Source organism: Triturus cristatus, chromosome 2_1 (genome assembly GCF_964204655.1).
Source record: "Triturus cristatus chromosome 2_1, aTriCri1.1, whole genome shotgun sequence".
Taxonomy (NCBI): domain Eukaryota; kingdom Metazoa; phylum Chordata; class Amphibia; order Caudata; family Salamandridae; genus Triturus; species Triturus cristatus.
The window spans coordinates 47,481,930-47,500,396 of record NC_140581.1 but is presented as its reverse complement, the minus strand read 5'-3'; the positions used below and the strand labels follow the sequence as shown (position 1 = coordinate 47,500,396).

The 18,467-nt window shown below is 43.0% G+C and overlaps 1 protein-coding gene across 1 annotated transcript in view; it reads left to right on the top strand.

Annotated features, from left to right (window-relative positions):
* Nucleotides 1-18,467, top strand: part of LOC146863701 (vomeronasal type-2 receptor 26-like) — a 322,573-nt gene that overhangs the window by 101,720 nt on the left and 202,386 nt on the right. Inside the window, exon 3 of the mRNA XM_085640670.1 lies at nucleotides 1,199-1,490. Coding sequence (XP_085496796.1) covers nucleotides 1,199-1,490 — 292 coding nt within the window. The remainder of the gene's footprint in view (nucleotides 1-1,198; nucleotides 1,491-18,467) is intronic.

The window sequence follows — 18,467 nt, the reverse complement described above, 5'->3', positions numbered from 1 at the left end:
CCGTCATGAGCCACGGTTGTCGTGTGCTCATGACGGAACGGTTCCGTCATGACAATCCTGCCGGCGGCCGCTCCGCCTGCGCGGCGCTGTTTCCCCGCCTGTGCGGGGCGACAACGCAAATGGGCGGAGTCATGACGGAACCGTTCCGTCATGAGCACAGCTCAACTGTGGCTCATGACGGAGCGGCTCCGTCATGAGCACAGGCCCGCCGCGCTGCCCCCCTGCCCCCCCCAGCGCTGCAGCGGAATGTCCGCAGCAGCGAAGGGGTTAATTGCAAGAATCCTCCCTGCAATGCAGACACCCTTGCACGATAGTGGAACGGTGTTTGTGTTTTAGGGATTATTGTTTATGTGTAGGAAGGGACACCTTCAGGTATAATTAATCTTTAAAGGTGATTTGCTCTTTCTCCGAGTTATTGCTCTTACTATGCATGCTGTGTGCTGCAGCCCACATAGTAAGAGCAAATATGAGGAGAAATAAAAGTATTTCTGGGGCAGCGTCAAAAAGCAATGGGTGTTGCGGTGGAATGACGATAGCAAAACCCCGATGCATGCCCCTTCAGGCAGATACCTGCGTGAAACAGTACAATATTTACAAAGCGGCATTAAGCTGCGAAAAGTGGCTTAACAACACTTTGTCAATCTGGAGCAAGGCATTGCGGCACCGAAATGTGAGAAAACACGATTTTCTGATGGCACAATCCCCTTGCAAATATGCCCCAATGTTTCTGTTGAATGCATATTGTACATTGACACAATTTACCGTCTTTCCTACAGAATTACTTTTTGGATATTTAATAGTAAAACACATGCTTGCCCTGAAAAAGTGCTTCATCAATTTTGGAGTTTACTCCTTACACAAGCACAGCAAATGGAGTGAGGACAATCTCAGTGTTGACACAACCCTATAGGGTGGATGAGGGCCTGGAGTACTTTTAAGAAAGGTAGTTCCGAGAAGCAAGACTTGGTATTTGAATATTTTTGTTGTTTAGTATTTAGTGCCATTTTTTGCATTTCATACAATCTTTTTCTTGCCGCCAGGATTTGTTTGGAGTATATATTTAAGGAGAGTAGGCTGCATTCTCTTGTTTACTATCTGTCACAGTTCGATGATCCTCACTATTATGTCAAAAGGACAACAGTTGAATTTGATACTAACTTTAAAAATAATATTAATGCAACTTTTTTTTAACTTTCAGTAGTTCTCTTCGCTACCTTCGCCATTTCCTGGCATTTATCTATGCTATAGAGGAGATCAACAGTAACCCTGAGCTCTTACCAAATCTCACACTTGGTTACCAGATTTATAACTCTGGTACTGAAGTGAAGAAAGCGTTACTGGCAACCCTGAGCATACTGTCACAGACTACAGATGTTGTTCCAAACTACAACTGTCAGAGGAAGAGAAACTTGATGGGTTTCATCGGAGATCTCTCATCAGAACCATCATACCAAATAGCTCAACTTATAAGTATCTACAAATATTCACAGGTATGGATTTATGAAATGTTCATTACACGGTATAAACCACTTAAAAAACATGTTATTTCACACACCTGTAATATTCGCTGTAGTGACAAGAACATGTGTCCATCAACTCTATCAAACTGTTACATATTTTCGCCTCAGCAGATTATTCCAAATGCAGGCTGGGCAGAAACATCAGTGTAAACTATTAAGTTGTACTGAGTTTATGCATTATTTCATTGAACAGAGGGTTCAAATCGAATGTAAGCTTGGATTTGTGGTATAGAATAAAATGTGTAGTCACCATCTGTTGCTGTAAGTTAATTGGCCCACTGTATCCATCTAGGATTTGAGGCTTTTGGATTGGAAATGCTGGCCTTTGGGAGTCAGAACAATGATGCGTTTCTCCTGAGCCAATGATCTTACTCTTATTACAAATGTCTGTACTGCTGTCAGAATGTTTTCTGTTGGAGCAAAATGCATTTTCTCATTGTAATAGAAATGTGATTATTTGCTATTAGTACAAGGTCACGTTCGTTGAAAAGTGACATATGTATATCGAATGGGACACGCAATTACTTGCATCACAAAAATTGTTGTGTTTAGACATAGTGTGTAAGTGTTTTGCAGCTAACATGTTAGTTTGTGCACCACAAAATATTTTCTGGTGTCCAATGTGTACCTCAAAATTCTTGATGGATTAGTTCATAAAATATTTTTACCCCTTGGGCATAATCTGGTAGATATGTTCTACCAAAATGTAGAAAACCCAATAATGATTGGATTCTCTTTATTGGGGTTTTTGGTCATAAGATTGCGCACTTCTCTAGGAAGTGTGTCGCTAAGCATTTGGCTTTATGTGACAACTTGTATCCCAAAAACAAAACCCCGAGGTAGGCAATTTTTGATTTCTTGAAATTGAAGTTGTGACCTATAGAAGCAAAGCCTAAAATGATGTACTACTTTGGCCAGGTATGTTTGTAAGTCATCCTGTGTGAGATATATCATTGACAGAGGACAATGCTTCATTGTCAAAGTTTTGTAATCGTTCTTTTATAAGGGCAGGGAACAAACCTGGACTGTTTCCTATACCCTTGTGGCAAATGACAAAATTGTTTTTGGGACCCGAGGGCGGTGAATGAAGTCAAATACCTACTTTCATGTGCTAAGTTTAGACAGAAAAAGCCATTTGGAGTGTCTAATGTGGTTTTATTTTTTTCACACTATATTGTTCATTAGTGCTGCACTGTGCATGTTTTGTACTTCAAATGGGCGAGTAGCACTGTTTAACTGTCTATAGTTTAGAACTAAGATATATGAATGATCTGCAAACAAAATATTTTTTCTTCATTGATAATCAAGTTGTGTTAGTATTTCTCTGACCCGTTGTTTAGTCTCAAGTTTGATGGGTATTGTGGTTGCACTTTTGGGCTTAACCTTATGGGTATATTATGGTAAGGGTATCCTTTATAAATCAATAAATCAATCAATCAATCAATCAGTCAATCAATAAATCAATCTTGTTTATAAAAGATGCCTCTGGCGAGATTTCCCGATGCTATGGGTAAAGATCTCTCATTGAGGGGGTAAAAAAGACCTAACAACAGCCATAACAAGAATCATAAAGGAAAGGTTTTCACAACTTTCTAAAAGCAGCTTCTGACGGGATAATTACAAATTAAGACTAAGAGCATTCCACAGCTTAGTGGTCAGAAAAGTAAAGGATCTGCCTCCTCTTATTAAATATTGAATGCTAGGGATGTGGAAACGTTTGAGATTATTATATATCAGGCATCTCTTCTGACAATAAGGTTAACAAATGTTCCTGAGGACCCTCAATTTGGTAAGTGCTGAAAGCTAAAATCAGAGCTTTAGACTGGATTCTCTAATTGAATGGAAGCCAATGGAAGGTACGTGAGGGAGCCGACACCAAAAAACAAAGCTGGATGTTCAAAAACAGTGGGGCAGCCACGTTTTGAATGGCCCGACGACACTAAATCATGAAGGCCGTAATGCCCAAATACAGACTGTTAGATTAGTCCAGCCTGAAGGTAATTAAGGCATGGACAAATGTCTTGCAATACTGTATTGGGGTGAGATGCAGCATCCTTCTCAGTGTGAAAAAACAAGAAGAGAATAAAGCCTTATCCTGGGGCTCAATGGTCAAATTTAACCCTAAGGTTTCCAACCATGGAAGCAGGGCTGATGAGGACCCCCAACTCCTATGGCAACCAAAGACTGGTTGGAGGTGAGGACTTTATTTCCAAGAATGGAATGCCAGTCTTGTCTGAATTAAGTTTCAGACAGCTTATATTCAACCAGTCCAACATGGCTTTCAGACAGAGCTTGAAGGACTCAAGAGATGTGGCAAGTTTTCCTTTGAATCCAGGAGGAGTTGAGTGTCATCATCACTGGAATGAGGTGAGAAAAAGTTGCAATATTGCACTCTCCTCCCTTGGGACTTGTCTAACAAACTCAGGTGACCAATCTTTTTCTGATAGGAGAATGTCATAACCAAATGTTAAGTTCTCCCAAAAGAGAATGTTAATTGTACAAGGTATATGACCTTCCATTTGGTGTTGTGATTAATACAGCAAACTTTTAGCACTAGGTCTCTGGTCCAGTGTTTCCATGCTAACTCGTGTCTATTGCCGCCAGCCACTCTTGATTCTGGTGAACTATTGTGAGTTCTCCTGCGCTCTCTAGCAGAGTCACAGCCCACCCCCATGTTCAGAAGCAGAGTCCTCAAAATGTGTGGCATTTTAAACTGTTATCCACGCCACTTTCTCCTTTATAAGTTGAGGCTTTTGATCTTGAAGTTTTTCTTCCTTTTTTATTATGAAGTCAGAAGAGCGTTGTGAGTTGTTCTTTGGTTTAATGTACTCCTATGATCTACGCTCTGATTGTCCTCCTCTGTCAGAGTAACTTTAAGATGACTCCTGAAAGGAACAAGAAAGATGTGTTTGAGTATAATGATACAACTCAGGCTGTTTAATTGTCTCATGGTTGCAAAAATTATGGTGCTTCTCAGAAAAGGAGATCCACCCTGTAGAATGTGTAGGTGTGAGCAAATTATTTTTAGTACTTATCGCTCCTGATCCAATAGTGGAACTTGTGCAAGATGCTGGTGTACCACCAATGCTGCTGCTTCCCCTTCAATATTACTTAAAGTAATTGAGGCGACCTTGGCATAATTGCCAATAAGTTTCATTCCCAAGTCCAGGGCTGCCCTGTATTAATTTTGGATCTGTTTTAGCACCTCCGCAAAACAACAATGGATGGTGTGCCATGTGTTATTGTATACACTGCAGCAAATACTGTGCCCCAAGTGGCAAAGACGTGTTCCTGGGGATCCATCCCTAAAGGTAGGCATATTGTGAGAATTCTATGTTTATCTTGAGGTACTGTATTGGGAAATACTGCTTCAAGCTGATTTGTTTTTGTGCAACCCATAACAGAATTTCTTCCCATCCGATTGGAAATGTTCTCATAATTGAATTATTAGTTACTGGGTTGTGCAGCTTTAGCATTCCTCACTAGGTTTATTATCGTTGTTCGTATAGCGAACTGTATTATGCGTTTGTACAACCTAACAATATTTGTTTATGTGTGTATGTATGGTGCTGTAAGGTTTACTATATCTGGGTACGGTATGTAACCGGCCAAGGCTGGCTATGTTGCCTCTTCATTGCTGAGGGGACCAAGTCTAATGTTGTCTCTTGCATGCGGCAGGGCACCTTGGAGCCAATTTGTGTGTTCCTGGAATGTTAATGGTATTTCTAGCTCTTCATGAGCTTTGTAGTTGTTGGGAACTGCAGCTATGGTATGATTTTGTGAAAATGCCTTGCTTGTTCATTTGCTGCTTGAAATGTCAATCACAAATAGAATACATGTGTTCTGTACGATTCATGTGCCTCTACCACATAAGTAACATCCTCACCTGTAAGGGCAAGCCCATGTTATTGTAGCATTTGTGCTACAGCATGTCTTCAGTTTACTGGTATAACCACTTGTGCTAAATTAGCCATTTGGATTAATGGAATTCAGAGACGGTAACTATAATGGGGTATCCTTTGAAAGGTCCAAGCTTGACCAACCAATAGCTAAATATTCCCTATTTAGCTGAGGAAGATTTTCCGTAACACAACAGACATCTCCAATTAATTAGGGACTTTGGGCACACTTAAGAAAATGCCTTGGGAGACACATTAAGTAAATACCCAAACTAGAATGTTTGTGGTGCCATGTTGTACGATTTCTACTCTCTCAGTAAGACTATGGGGTTAGGCAACATATGCTTCAAAACTATGTGGGGCTGTGTACTCATACAATCAAAATATGTTTACGTCGTTCCTGGCTAGCTCACAGTGCACCATCTCGACCCCTAATCATGGAAGTCATGGAAACATATCTTAACCTTACGTTAGTAACTCAGGCATGCAGAAGGGGAGATACAAGAAGTACACAGATTGGCATTTCAAATGTTTATTAAAGGAATTGGACTTTTGTATAAAAAACATGCGCTGCAATGATTAATAGAAGGAAATAAAACAGTGTAACCAGCATTACAAGAATGGTGACGAAGATAATTCAACCAGTGTGGTATTACATTGATTACATGAATACATATAATTATACTCCTAACTAGCGCTTCTTATCCTAATAAGCATAGGGTGAGCAGGTCTGGCAGAATATCGTATCATGGTTTTACTCCCCATTTACCTGCTGGCTTGTGTCATCTGCAGACATTAAATGAATGGGATCCCCCCCCCATGAAAACAGCGGGATCAAATGCAATTTGGGGTCATGTAGCTGCATGCAACAAAGCGCTATTATGAGGGCAGACAACGGCTCGGCCATACCTCAGAGGCCCCACGGTAACAGGGACGCCTGCAGTTCACTCTTTACTTCAGCAGCCTCCCATGCCAGTGGATTGGGTCCGGGGGGCATGTGCCGGAGGGTCTTCTGATGACCATGAGGTCCCAGAGGCCAGTCCTTAATAGTCAAAAGGGAGAGCCGGTACTGCTTCAAGCTGGGCCTGGATGAGCGCTGCAAATCCAACCCACGTCTTTTTCAGCACTTACCACAATCCTGAGATGCACTGTCGGACTGGTCGCGGTGAGCCAAATGGGGAGAAACCCAGGTGGGACAGGCAGGACCATTTAATCAACACTCTGGGACTCAAGGACTGCTCTGCTCTGCTTTTGGGGAGCTGTGGGCCCTGTTTTCATTCCCTGTGTAGATCTGCTGGTAACATATGCTGGGGTGTCATGCATTCATGACGCCTGCATGCGCCATGCAGGGGGCTTCTGACTGGGGACGGCTGCACCAGCGGTCGCTCTCTGGCCCACCTATTAAACAAACAACACAGCTCAATCCTCTGACACACCAGGCAGGGGCCCCCTCTGAACCGTGTTCTATTGTGAGTCCCATCTCTGCACTGTTGCACCCTGGGGAGTGCATAAGGGGGTATCGTGCCATGCTGAGCTTTCATGTTATTATGAAATGTAACCTTGTATGACAGAACATCAAAAGCAAGTGTTGGAGTCACCAGATATGGAGAAAGATTTATTCATGACCACTGGTCCCCTTTGGTACATATACATTCCAGTTCCTGAACAGCACGAGACACATCCCCTCACACGTCTCTCCTTAAATTAAACAACTAACATGAAAATGACAAATTGGCAAATTACTAATGCTGAAATTGTTAGAGCAAAACTAATATTTCTAAAACTAATAATGCTAACAACATTTTTAAGCAACAATAGAATAATATACATACCCTGTGAAAAAATGACAAATCAACCCAAACATTCACCTAAGAGAAACCCAAATATCAAAAAGCATAATCTGAGCGTGAAGTTCAAGCATCTGATAACCACACAGACAAACAAACCATCAAATCATACTATTAACCTAATATCTAATCTCAAAAAAATGTGGGAATAACAACTTTTCTCATAGATGATCTATGAGCACCCACACCAGCCTTGGCCTCATGTCTGTCATTTTCACACAGCTCCCAAGTACCATCTTCATTCACAACTTTTAAGGCTCTGTCATCCTCACCCATATGTCTATCACAGAAGCTGCTATGTACTAGTGAAAATGTTTCTGAAGGAGCAACAAAAACGTCACTTTTATTCAACACTTTGTATCCTCCTGCAATCACCACATGATCATTTACTCCTACGACACATATACGGGATGAACACTTTGGCCAACCTTTCTTAACATAAGCCGGTATGTAAATCCCCACCCAGTCTCCAGTTCTTTTTATCACACTCTGAGCCCTTGCTCATTTTCTTACAGCTCTCTTCAAACCAGCACTTTCCCACCACTTCACAATGTACCAGCTTGTGATTCATCCATTTCTTGTTCAAATAGGAACCTGCTACTCTACCTATTATTAAATCAAATGGAAGTACACCAGTAGAACTATGTGGAATCTTTCTAAAAGCCCAAAACAAATCCCTCAAAACATAAGTCCAACACATATTGTTCACCAGTGCCAGGTGCAAGGGATCCTTCAACACTCTGGTAAATCCCTCAACCAAACCATTCCGTCTGCGAAGCCTCAGTATCCTGTATGCCCAATATCCCAACAATTCTCTCATCTTCATTAATACAAACTGTGCCATTATCAGTTTCCAACTCTTCTATTTAACCTTCCTTCTCTCAAAAACCAAATACCCGTTCCACTAAAAATGTTCTCCCAGGGACCAATGCCTGCCCTTAAACAAATAAAATGAAAAGTTGCATTTTAATTTTTTCAATGCGTCCCGTTTTCCTTTAAGAAAAACGGGCTGCATTTAAAAAAAAAAAAACTGGACATGGAAGTCTACTGACCCCAGCAGGCCACCATCCCTGGGAGTGCTAGCCATTCCCAATGGGGTCGTAAATTGTAACAGCCTCATTAATATTCATCAGGCATGCAATTTGCTACCCCATTGGGAATCGCTAACAGTGACTTAAAGACTGTTGTAAATTGAATTTTGCGAGTCGCAAATTGCAACTTGCAATTTGTCACAATTTGCGAGTTGCAAAATTCAATGGTCGTATATCTGGCCCTTTCTAACCTATTCCACATTCACTTCATTTCCACCTACTGCAGTCATGCATGAATTAGAGGCAAATACCTTGTCTTTGGCTACAGCTCACTCAGGATGAAAGAAATCATTTATCTTATTGAACTCTCTTTGACCATCGCAACAAATTCGACAGGTACTTTGCTACAAAAAGTTTCTTGAACTTCAAACTTTGCTCTGAACTTCCCAATTACCGTAGCTCTTTTCCCACCAAAAGCACATAGTTTGATGGATGACTATTCCAACTGTACCCCATCAACCATTTCAAATTCCACAATACCAATTAAGTAAGTGGTGAACCAGAATCAGAAATAATTTTTAGCACTTGCCCATTAATCAACAGATTGCAATAGAGTGGTTTCCTGGATGATTTTTATGATTCCTTCTTCACTCATATCTCCTTGATAATCAATAAATAGGAATTCTCACCACCATCAATCGGTTCACCCTCCAAAGTTTTGACCGCATAACAGGACTACACTTACTAGTAGCATTTGCCCACCATACTCAAGCAAAGTGTCCCATTGTATCACAGTTAACACATGTTTGATGTAAAGCAGGCCACTTTGAAATTGTTAATATGAGTTTTGCTGCCACATTGATACAAATTGTATAATTCTATTCTGTTCAAGATTCATGGGTGTTGTTGCCATTTTCTGAAATTGTTTCCCTCTTGTTCTTTTTATCCCGTTCCTTCAACAGTCTTTATCCCGTTATACTCAGTGCCAATGTTTGACAGCTCCTTTGTATATATTTCTGATTGTCCAATGCTTCTTGAAATATTTAACGCAGTTTTCAAACCAAAAGCTTCAGCTGGTAGAAGCTTCTCTTAAATACGTTTATTATTATTTTTTCAATCAACTGGTCATGTATGATGTCATCCTTCAAGTCACAATATTACAATTGAGAGATAAAGTTTTTGATGTTGCAAAAAAGCCACCAATAGATCCACCGGGACACTACAGCTGACTGTAAACATTTATGTCTCCAATACCACATTACAATTGGGACTGAATTGTTTAGCCAGAGTTCTAAGTATAGAAAAATATTAATCTATTTTTGTTCGTTAGTGTGAGAAGCTGGCCTGGTATATGATGTCCACTTATGTAAGTGGTCACCCTGCATAAGTCCAGACAACCCTTTTGGTGATTTAAGAGGTCTTAGACAATCTTAGTAAGCTCTCTAAGTGGCAGCTGTGAAGAGCAGCCTTCAGGCTTAGTCCTGAAGGAGTATAAAGCATCTTGTTTTACCAGAATGAAATATTATAGTGTCAATTAAGTAAAAAAGAACCACACAAGGTATTTACACAAATATGTATTTATTATATAATACTCACTACATGATTAGATATCTCCTACCCAGAGATAAACACAATGCACACAATACTTTGCAAATAGCACAGAATACACAGTGGACCCCAGGGGGGGACCAAACTATATACTAAGAAAGTGGTAAAAGAACAATGACTCGGGTCAAGACAAGGTCGAGAGGACATCAAATTGCTGCTGGGGTCCCATGGAACCATCCAAGGTGAGTAGATAGGGACCCCATGGAGAGCGTGTGCAGTGTGGGAACACGACCACATGTTCTGCACAACTCAACGTATAAGTCATGGTTTGAATTTTAAAGATTGAGGACCCTTCCCAGTGGAACCTGAAGAAACCCCGTGGAAGACAGAAGGTTGGAGAGTTACCCCAGCTGTGGATACCCTAGTACCCACATTACCTACACCAGGGAAGCCAGGAGCATAGTGGTGTCGGAAACTGCCTTAAAACCCAATGGAGGACTTTAGGAAAGTGCCACTGCTGAAGAAGGAGAAAGTGTCTAGTGGAATACGAAGGTGAATTCTGGTTGAGAGGTACCTGCAAGCAGAGGGTACAGAGTCTATGTCACTCAGGAGTGAAAATGAGATCTAGAAGACGAATGCCCACCAATATAGGGAGGTGCAGGGGAGTTGACGAGGACCTTGACTCTGCAGCTGTGAGGACCAGGAAAAGCTGAGGAAGACCTGGAGCTGTACCCAAGCTGTCCCAAGTCAGATGTCGAATGTTGAGTTGTCTGTGTGTGGTGGGGGCACCAAAAAGCCTTGGCAAATGCAACTCATGCAGAGCCCACACTGTTTAACATATACATGGCCCCATTGGAGGAGGTTGTCACCCCGTTCGGAGTGAGCATCATCAGCTATGAGCTATGCGGACGACACACAATTAGTCGTCTCCCTATCCCACCCCAGCCAACAACCTGCAGACTTATTCAATTGCCTGACGCAGATACAAGGGTGGATGAATAACTCAGCTTTAAAGCTGAATGGATCAAAGACGGACATTCTCCTTCTGGGTCCGAAGGGCCTTACCTTTCCCCTGAATATCTGGCCACCCTGTCTGGGTCCCCCCCCAGACCCAAAACAGGAAGTAAAAAGCCTGGGAGTATGGATCGAAGCTGATCTCTCGTTCACCGCGCAGGCCAAAAAAGTAGCCGGTACCTGCTTCGGACTACTGAAATCTATGAGAAAGATCTTGCCCCTCCTTCCACTCACTTCCCAGTGACTTCTCATCCAAGGCCTCATACTCTCCAGGCTTGACTATAGTAATGCAATCTACCTGGGTACACCTGAAGCAACTCTTAATAAACTCCAGAAAATCCAAAACGCGGCGGCCCGGATCCTCACTAACACCCCGGCCAGAGCTTCAGCTAAACCTGCCCTGAAGCTCCTTCACTGGCTCCCAGTGAGGGAACGAGTGATTTTCAAAGTCCTTTGCCTGGCGCACAAGCTACTGCAGAATCAAGGCCCTCCGATTCTTAGAAAATTTATAAAATCTTATAAAGCACCAAGATCCCTTCGATCGGATAAGGAGTCCCTTATCATCATGCCGCTCGGGTGGAAGACGCTTCTCGGTCCACACCGCTCACCTCTGGAACGCTCTCCCCCGAGACCTGAGAAAAGAACCCAATTACCTATGTTTCAGGAAACGGCTCAAAGCTCACCTGTTTCCTCAATTTTAATTTTCCTCCTTCTGATTCCTGCCGTTCCCCCCTCTCAGCCGCCCAACCCACAGAGGTCGGGTTCCCCAGCGCTGGGATACCTCAGGGTGACTACGCGCTCTATAAAATTTTTTAATAATAATAATAAGTCAAGGAAGGTGCAATGTCGGGACCAGCAAGGTCCAGAGGACTCAACACAAGCAGGGGAGTCAGGTCAGGCCCAAAGCAATCAGGTGAGCCCAAAAGAAACAAAGAGACCCTCAAATGGACCCACAGGCTGGAGGCACTGGAGTCGTAAGAGGACCTTAATCAGCTCACCAAAAGACGCAGGCCACGATGCACAACAATGCAATGTGGCTGAAGATTCTGGTCATTGGAGGTGTTCAAGGTTGTGGCCACTTGGAGCCGGAAGATCTTCTTGGAAGGAAAAGAACAAGCCTTTGCAACTGCAAGTTGATGCAGTGCACAGGGGTTCGGTTATTGCAGCCACCATGAGGGATGCTGACCTCAAACGTGGTGAGAGGGAAGGGCACGCCTCTGGAGCAGAACATTTTGGAGTTCGGAGGAGCTATGGATCAGCAGACTGGTCAACTTAGCTGTGGCACCTGCAAATGCAGGGAAGTGACCCCTTCACTTCAAGGGAGATTCCTTCAGGTGTTCTCTGATGCCCCCAGGCCTTGGAAGGTTCCTGTGTGGTGCACAGGCACAGACAATGCAGCAGACTGGAACGGCGACAAAGTTGAGCCCAAACGAAGTCCAGCGACATCCAGAGTGCCCAGATGGTAGAAGAAGAAGTGGTGTCTGATCTGACTCTTGTCCCATGATTTATCTAGGAATCCACCTACAGGTACCCTAAGGAAAGGGTTGAGATGATTCAGGGCACCCTCCCAGGGGAGGTTCTGGACAGGGGGGAAGTTACTTCCATGTCCTCTGTCAAGTTTCATGCCAGAGCGGGAGCCAAATGCTACCTCAGCTGGTTTGAACTGGACTATACATGGGAACACCAAATGTGCCCCTCATACAGACTGAGTCGCACTGGCAAGTGCACCCACCCTGTCCCAATACCCTAAATCCTATCTGGGAGGTGGTCACACCTCCCTGTGACAGGATGCCTATTGTTCTGCCTTCCAACGCTCGATCTTGACTCAGCAGCAGGAGGGCAGAATCGTGCCTCTGGTCGGCAGCAGCCATTTTGTGCTGTCTGAGTCTAGAAGACTGGTACAGGGAACACTGAGAGCCTAACAGAGGGCTCTTCCAGTGCTTGGGATCATACGTCCCATGTTTCATACCAAACATGACAGGATTCGTTGTAGCTGATTTCTAGATGGTCATCAAATATTTACACGGTGCCTCTCTATGTAGTATATGGCTGCTTCACTTACAACCCAGTAAAATAGTCTCCGTAGGCTGTAGGGGTGTCCTGCTCATACACGGGCACCCTCACCGTTAGAAACAAGCAAAGGCTTGCTATAGGGGTACCTTATAGGTTTAAAGTGCAGTGACTCTAGATATAGGAAACCTAAATCTTCAGTAAGTGGTGCTAGCCAACGCTTACACAGGCTGGAAGGCATGCATGTGGTTCCATTTTGAATGGGCTCCCATGGGTGGAATAATGTATGCTTCAGCCCATGGAAGACCCCTGGGGTACCTATGCCCTGGGTACCTTAGTACCATATACTAGGAACTGATAAGGGTACCCCAGTATTCAATCTGTGATGTACCTAAGTACTGAACATAACAATTTAAGGGAGAAAGCAGATAGACTGGGGTCCTCATTAGCAGGATCCCAGTCAGACTAGTCAATACCAGCTTAGCACCAGGCATAAAAGCAGATCCTACTTTCCTACATTCAGTATTTCCATCAGCAGCTGTGGTACTCAAAACTGATCTTCCTTCTGTACCTGAATCATGATTTAGCAAATCATTTTCATTTATTCGAAGTGAAAGTGCCCCAATCTCTAGAATAAAGGTAAGCTTTGGAAACTTGACAACACTGCAACTAATCTAATGGTGGAGGGACCAGGTTTGCTAAAGAAAAGTAGGTGGTGGAGAAATACCTTCTATAACTCAAACACACTGTTGGTGAGTTGCTGCCACACTTCTCCTCACTCCAAAAAACATATATATCTTCCAATTGTAGTTTCCAGTTACACACCAAACAGTGAATTGAAGCTTTCCTGCAGACGTATTGTGATCACTTGCAATGAACTCAGTGAGCCCACATCTGTGCATATGTAGTCCTTTTCAAAACTAAACGATGCAGACATGTTATGATGTCAACAAATTCACAATGCTTTGTGCACCTATGCGGATGTCTGTCTACCCAAAGCAAAGTGGCACTGACTTGCGGTGGTCTAGACGATTGCAAAATGCTTTCCACACCTCACATGCATGAGCACTAACTAGATATCCATGGGGACAATTGATGCAAATTGCCACAAAATGCCAAAGCAACTCCACAAAATAAGTAATGGTATGCCCCTTCCAATTAAGGCATAGCAACTCATCAATCTTCTACCTCTGCCAAAGGGTATCAATGCTGTCAGAGTGTAGGAAACTGGCTCTATATATACCACACCAAAATGAGGTATAGTGTGTATAGAATCCAGGTGACCCAAGAGGTAGGCAGAGGTTAAAGTTACATAGAACCTTACTCTCTTTTGTGGTAGAGTGGTCAAGCAGTAAGGCAGTATCAGAGGACAGTGTTAAGCATTTGATGTACACACTAAGTCAGCAAATGAATTCACATACTCAAGAACTGAACTCTAGGCTAATTGTTTTTGTATAAAAAAAACCTGTTGTTTTATTTTTAGAACCAAGCAAGCCTGGCACAGGTAAACATTAAATAATTTACAGTAATAAGTTGCTGAATGGAGAACAGTTTGAACATGCAATAGGAATTGTACTTTGTTTGATTTACAGGGGATGCGGTAGGTTGCAATACTTAACAAATACAGTACATTGAAATGTATAGGCTATTTCAGTAAATTACAGGTAAGTTACTTTTCACATTACTTTTTTAACTCAGTGCTGGATACCTAGATTCAGCACTGGGATATTTCCTGCAAACAGGTAAGTAAATACATTTTGGTTATTTGTGCGATTTGTAACGAATATTTTTAGATTTCAAAACTTCACACTTGGAATCTTTTTGGAAGAAAAATTGTCAATGTTATCCTATGGAGGAAAAACAGGTTATTGGTTCAAAGGTAAGTTATCGACTGTGGCAATTAAGGTTCTGGGGTTAGACTCGGGGGTCTCTCAGGGTCAGTGATGCCCTTTTTTTCACCCTCGGTGGCACTAGGGCAGCCGGGTGCAGAGTGTTGTGGCCCAATGTTATCCAATGGGGATAGGTGGCCTCCGGTTGGTAGCTGCTGGCAATGCTCCTGGACTTTAACTCAGGACAAATGGGGAAACAAAGTAGCACCAAAGGAGCTCCCTCAGCGGCACTAGGGTGGCCGTGGGCAGGGTGCTGTTTCGAGGTCGGTGCCCTGTTGTTTTAAAAGGGGAGACTACGATCGAAAGAAACACTGCAGGCTAGGGGACAAAGACCTTATGGGTGCGACCACCACTTCGAGGGGTAAGTTGGGATGTCTTGGGTTGGCTAGGCACCATTGGTTGTGGCACACAAGGCTGTGGGGCGTTGGGTGCAGGGGTGCCTTTGGATGTCGGAAAGTCTTACCTGCTCTTTGTCGCGGTTGACTGGATCCTCTGGATTGAGGTTGCAGGCGTCAGCTGGGGTCTTGAGGCTGGTCTAAAAAATCCAGATCTTGGGTCACAATCGCCAGTGAGACCTCCTCATTGTGTTTTTCTACTCAAGCTTGGGCCGGGTTCGGCAGGTGCAGAGTGGGCTGGAATCGCGGTATCCGGCTGGAGCCAGAAGTTATAGTTTGAACAAATCCGGTGTTCACGGGAGAAGCAGTCTTTGGAAGGGAATGCAGGCAGGACCTCTGGGCTTTTTGAAGTTGCTGGCTGCAGGACACACCGGGATTTCGCAGGAGCAGGTTCGAGGGGAGACAGGCTTGTAGGGCTGTGGCCAAGTCAGTGGGTGTTGTCCTCTTGTTAGCTCTGCACAGCTCTTTGGTCCTTCTTCTTATCTTCTTTCTTGTTGTTTCTGGATCTGAGGAAGCAAGGTTCAGGGTGCCCCCTAAATACTAGATTTAGGGGTGTTACAGACAGGTAAAGGGCAGGGACCAATGAGTCCCTACCCTGGGGTGGGTACACCCCCTATCGTGAAACCATCCAGTGGGAGGGGGGCAGTACCCAGTCCCTGGTTGGTTGGGTCCCCCATCCTCAAGATGGTGGGGACTCAGAGTTGTGCTTCACCTCTCCTCTTCCACCTGAGGGGTGGAGTTGGCAAAGATGGTCACACCTCTTTCCCTCACTTGTTTTTCCTGCCAGTTCTCCCACCCAAAGTAGGGGGTAGAACCAGTGGGGGATTGATGAAAGCAGCAACTGGTCTGCGGAGGCTCACAAAGGCGGCATGCCTTTGAAACTTCCCCTTTGTGAACCCTGCCCATCCTTTGGGAGGAGGCCTGGTACCTCGTCCCAAGATGTCCATTATTTCAGGTCCCCGAGAGCAGCAGGCTCTAGACCCAGGGGTCCAGTAACATGTCTGTTATTGGCAGCCTAAGCAGCCACTCAGTCGGGACACTAGAAGTTGGTCAAGTTTCAGGAGGCATCTCTAAGATGCCCTCTGTCATGCATTTTACATTAAATCCCACACTGGCATCAGTGTGGGTTTACTGTGCTGAAAAGTTTGATACCAAACTTCAGTTTTCAGTGTAGTCATTATTGTGCTGTGGAGTTTATAATGACAAACTCCCAGCACCATATACTCTTAATGGCAGCACTGTACTTACAATGCCAAAGAATGGGCTTGGGCACTGTAGGGAGACAGGGCTCATGCACCTGTACCCTCACCACTGTCATAGTGCACCCAGCTGGGGAGGTGGTTGATCTAGGCCAGGGCAGTGGGTTGTAGGCATGACACACAGGGATGTGTTCCATGTCGACTCTTCACTTTGTTCTGCACCAAGACACGCAGCCTGTAAAAGCACTGTGTGTGTGAAGAGGTGGAGGGCCTCGAAGGGTGGCAGAATAAGTGCTACAGACCTTAGGAGCCTTCCCTGGTCACAGTGCCCTGGGTACCTTTGGTACCAATTACCAGGGGCCTACCTGCGGCCAGAGATGCTATTTGGGTTTAGGCTTCAATGCAGTTTTAGGGAAGAAACATAGGCCCTGGGTTCCTGATTAGCAGGAGCCCAGGGCACACTCAGTCAAAGAACATCAGCAATTCAGCAAAAAGTGAGGGAATACCATGCAGAAAGAGGGCACTTTCTCACGCAGAGTCACTGCTGAATCAAGATAGCAATGGAAAGTCTGTAGGATCCACTCAAAAACAAAGCAAATGGACAGGAAACAAGAATCAATTGAGATGTCATCAGTGATATCTCTCACCATGTCATGAGTGATATAGTATCTGAGGTCAGAGGCAGTGTATTGCGGGGGCGAGAGTTAGCTCAGCTAACTATAACTGCTGGATTTCACTGGTTTTGTATGTGTGAAACCTGAGCCTAACTATAATGACACTGTAACCATTTATTTTTCCAATTAATTTCTAAGGTTTTTTAAAATGCCAATTCCTATCACTTCTTTGTAACCTTTATTTTTTCCATTGCATTTTCAAGGTCTTTTAAATGTAAATCCTAACTATGATGTCCCCGGAACCTTTGTGTTTTTTAGTACATGCCTATGTTATTTTAAATGCTAATTCCTAACTATAATGCCCCTGTAACCTTTGTTTTTTCTGTGAATTTTTAAGTGTTTTTAAATGTTAATACCTAAACATATCATCCTTGTACACTTTGTTTTTTTTTTAAGTGAGTTTCCAAAGTTGTTTTTTACTTATGTCTCCATAGTTTAACGTCCATGTAACTTTTTTCCCAATGAATTTCTTTTTTTTAATATATGTTTTATATGTATTGTTCATTATAACATTTGATTACTCTCCAAATTGTTTTTTTTTCTTTATTCATACTAGATTATTGGCAACAGGGTCTGATTTTGGCCAGATCTTGGGGCAAATATGTGCATATTTTTTTTCTAATTTCATTATTGAAATTTCTTAAATGACCCTCTTTTATTTCTTTTGTATGACTTGTTTTTTCCAATGTGTTCTAATTTTTCTTCTTGTTAATATATTTGGGTTGCCGTCGTGAGTGTTGCTGTGATGTAGCAAGATGTACCAAATTTATAAACAGTGTAAAACGTACATTTAACAATTTCAGACACAGTAATGATCACTTGGGGATTTGTAGTTCACCATATAAAATATGGTATCTTTAGGATCTTTGTTTGAAATGACTCCTCAATGTTTTTTTCCTCCGTAGTTGCACTGGTCGGCGCAGTGACATTATCATTTATGACACTTGCGCCATTTTCAGTATTCGAGATTTGCTCATATTAAGATACCCTGGAGCTTACTGTATCATAGAGGTTTTTAAACAGTTTATGTTTTCCATTCCTATTATTTTAAAAATGCTGTTTAAAATATTTTCCACAATTCACAATGTCCATGGACGCAGCGAAGCATCCAGTAGTTGTGCCTATCGTGTGTTTTTCAGAAACTGTTGAATACATATTTAGATATTTTATATTGGGTTTTGACCAGTAGAGGTTTATTGCTACACCGATTACATTTAGTTTAGTGTACAAATTTCACCAAAAAATTTTCGATTTACAATTTCCAGTATTTGTAATGACATCAGACATTGTGAATATCATTTGACCTCGTCACAAGTGAATATGTTTGGACACTACACTTTTCATGTATATGGACAGGAAGTACACACCCATTCACCTTTCCTTATCTTTCAATCAGCACATTTCAGAAAGAGCTCATGGCTGCATTCAGAAAAGTGTTTTC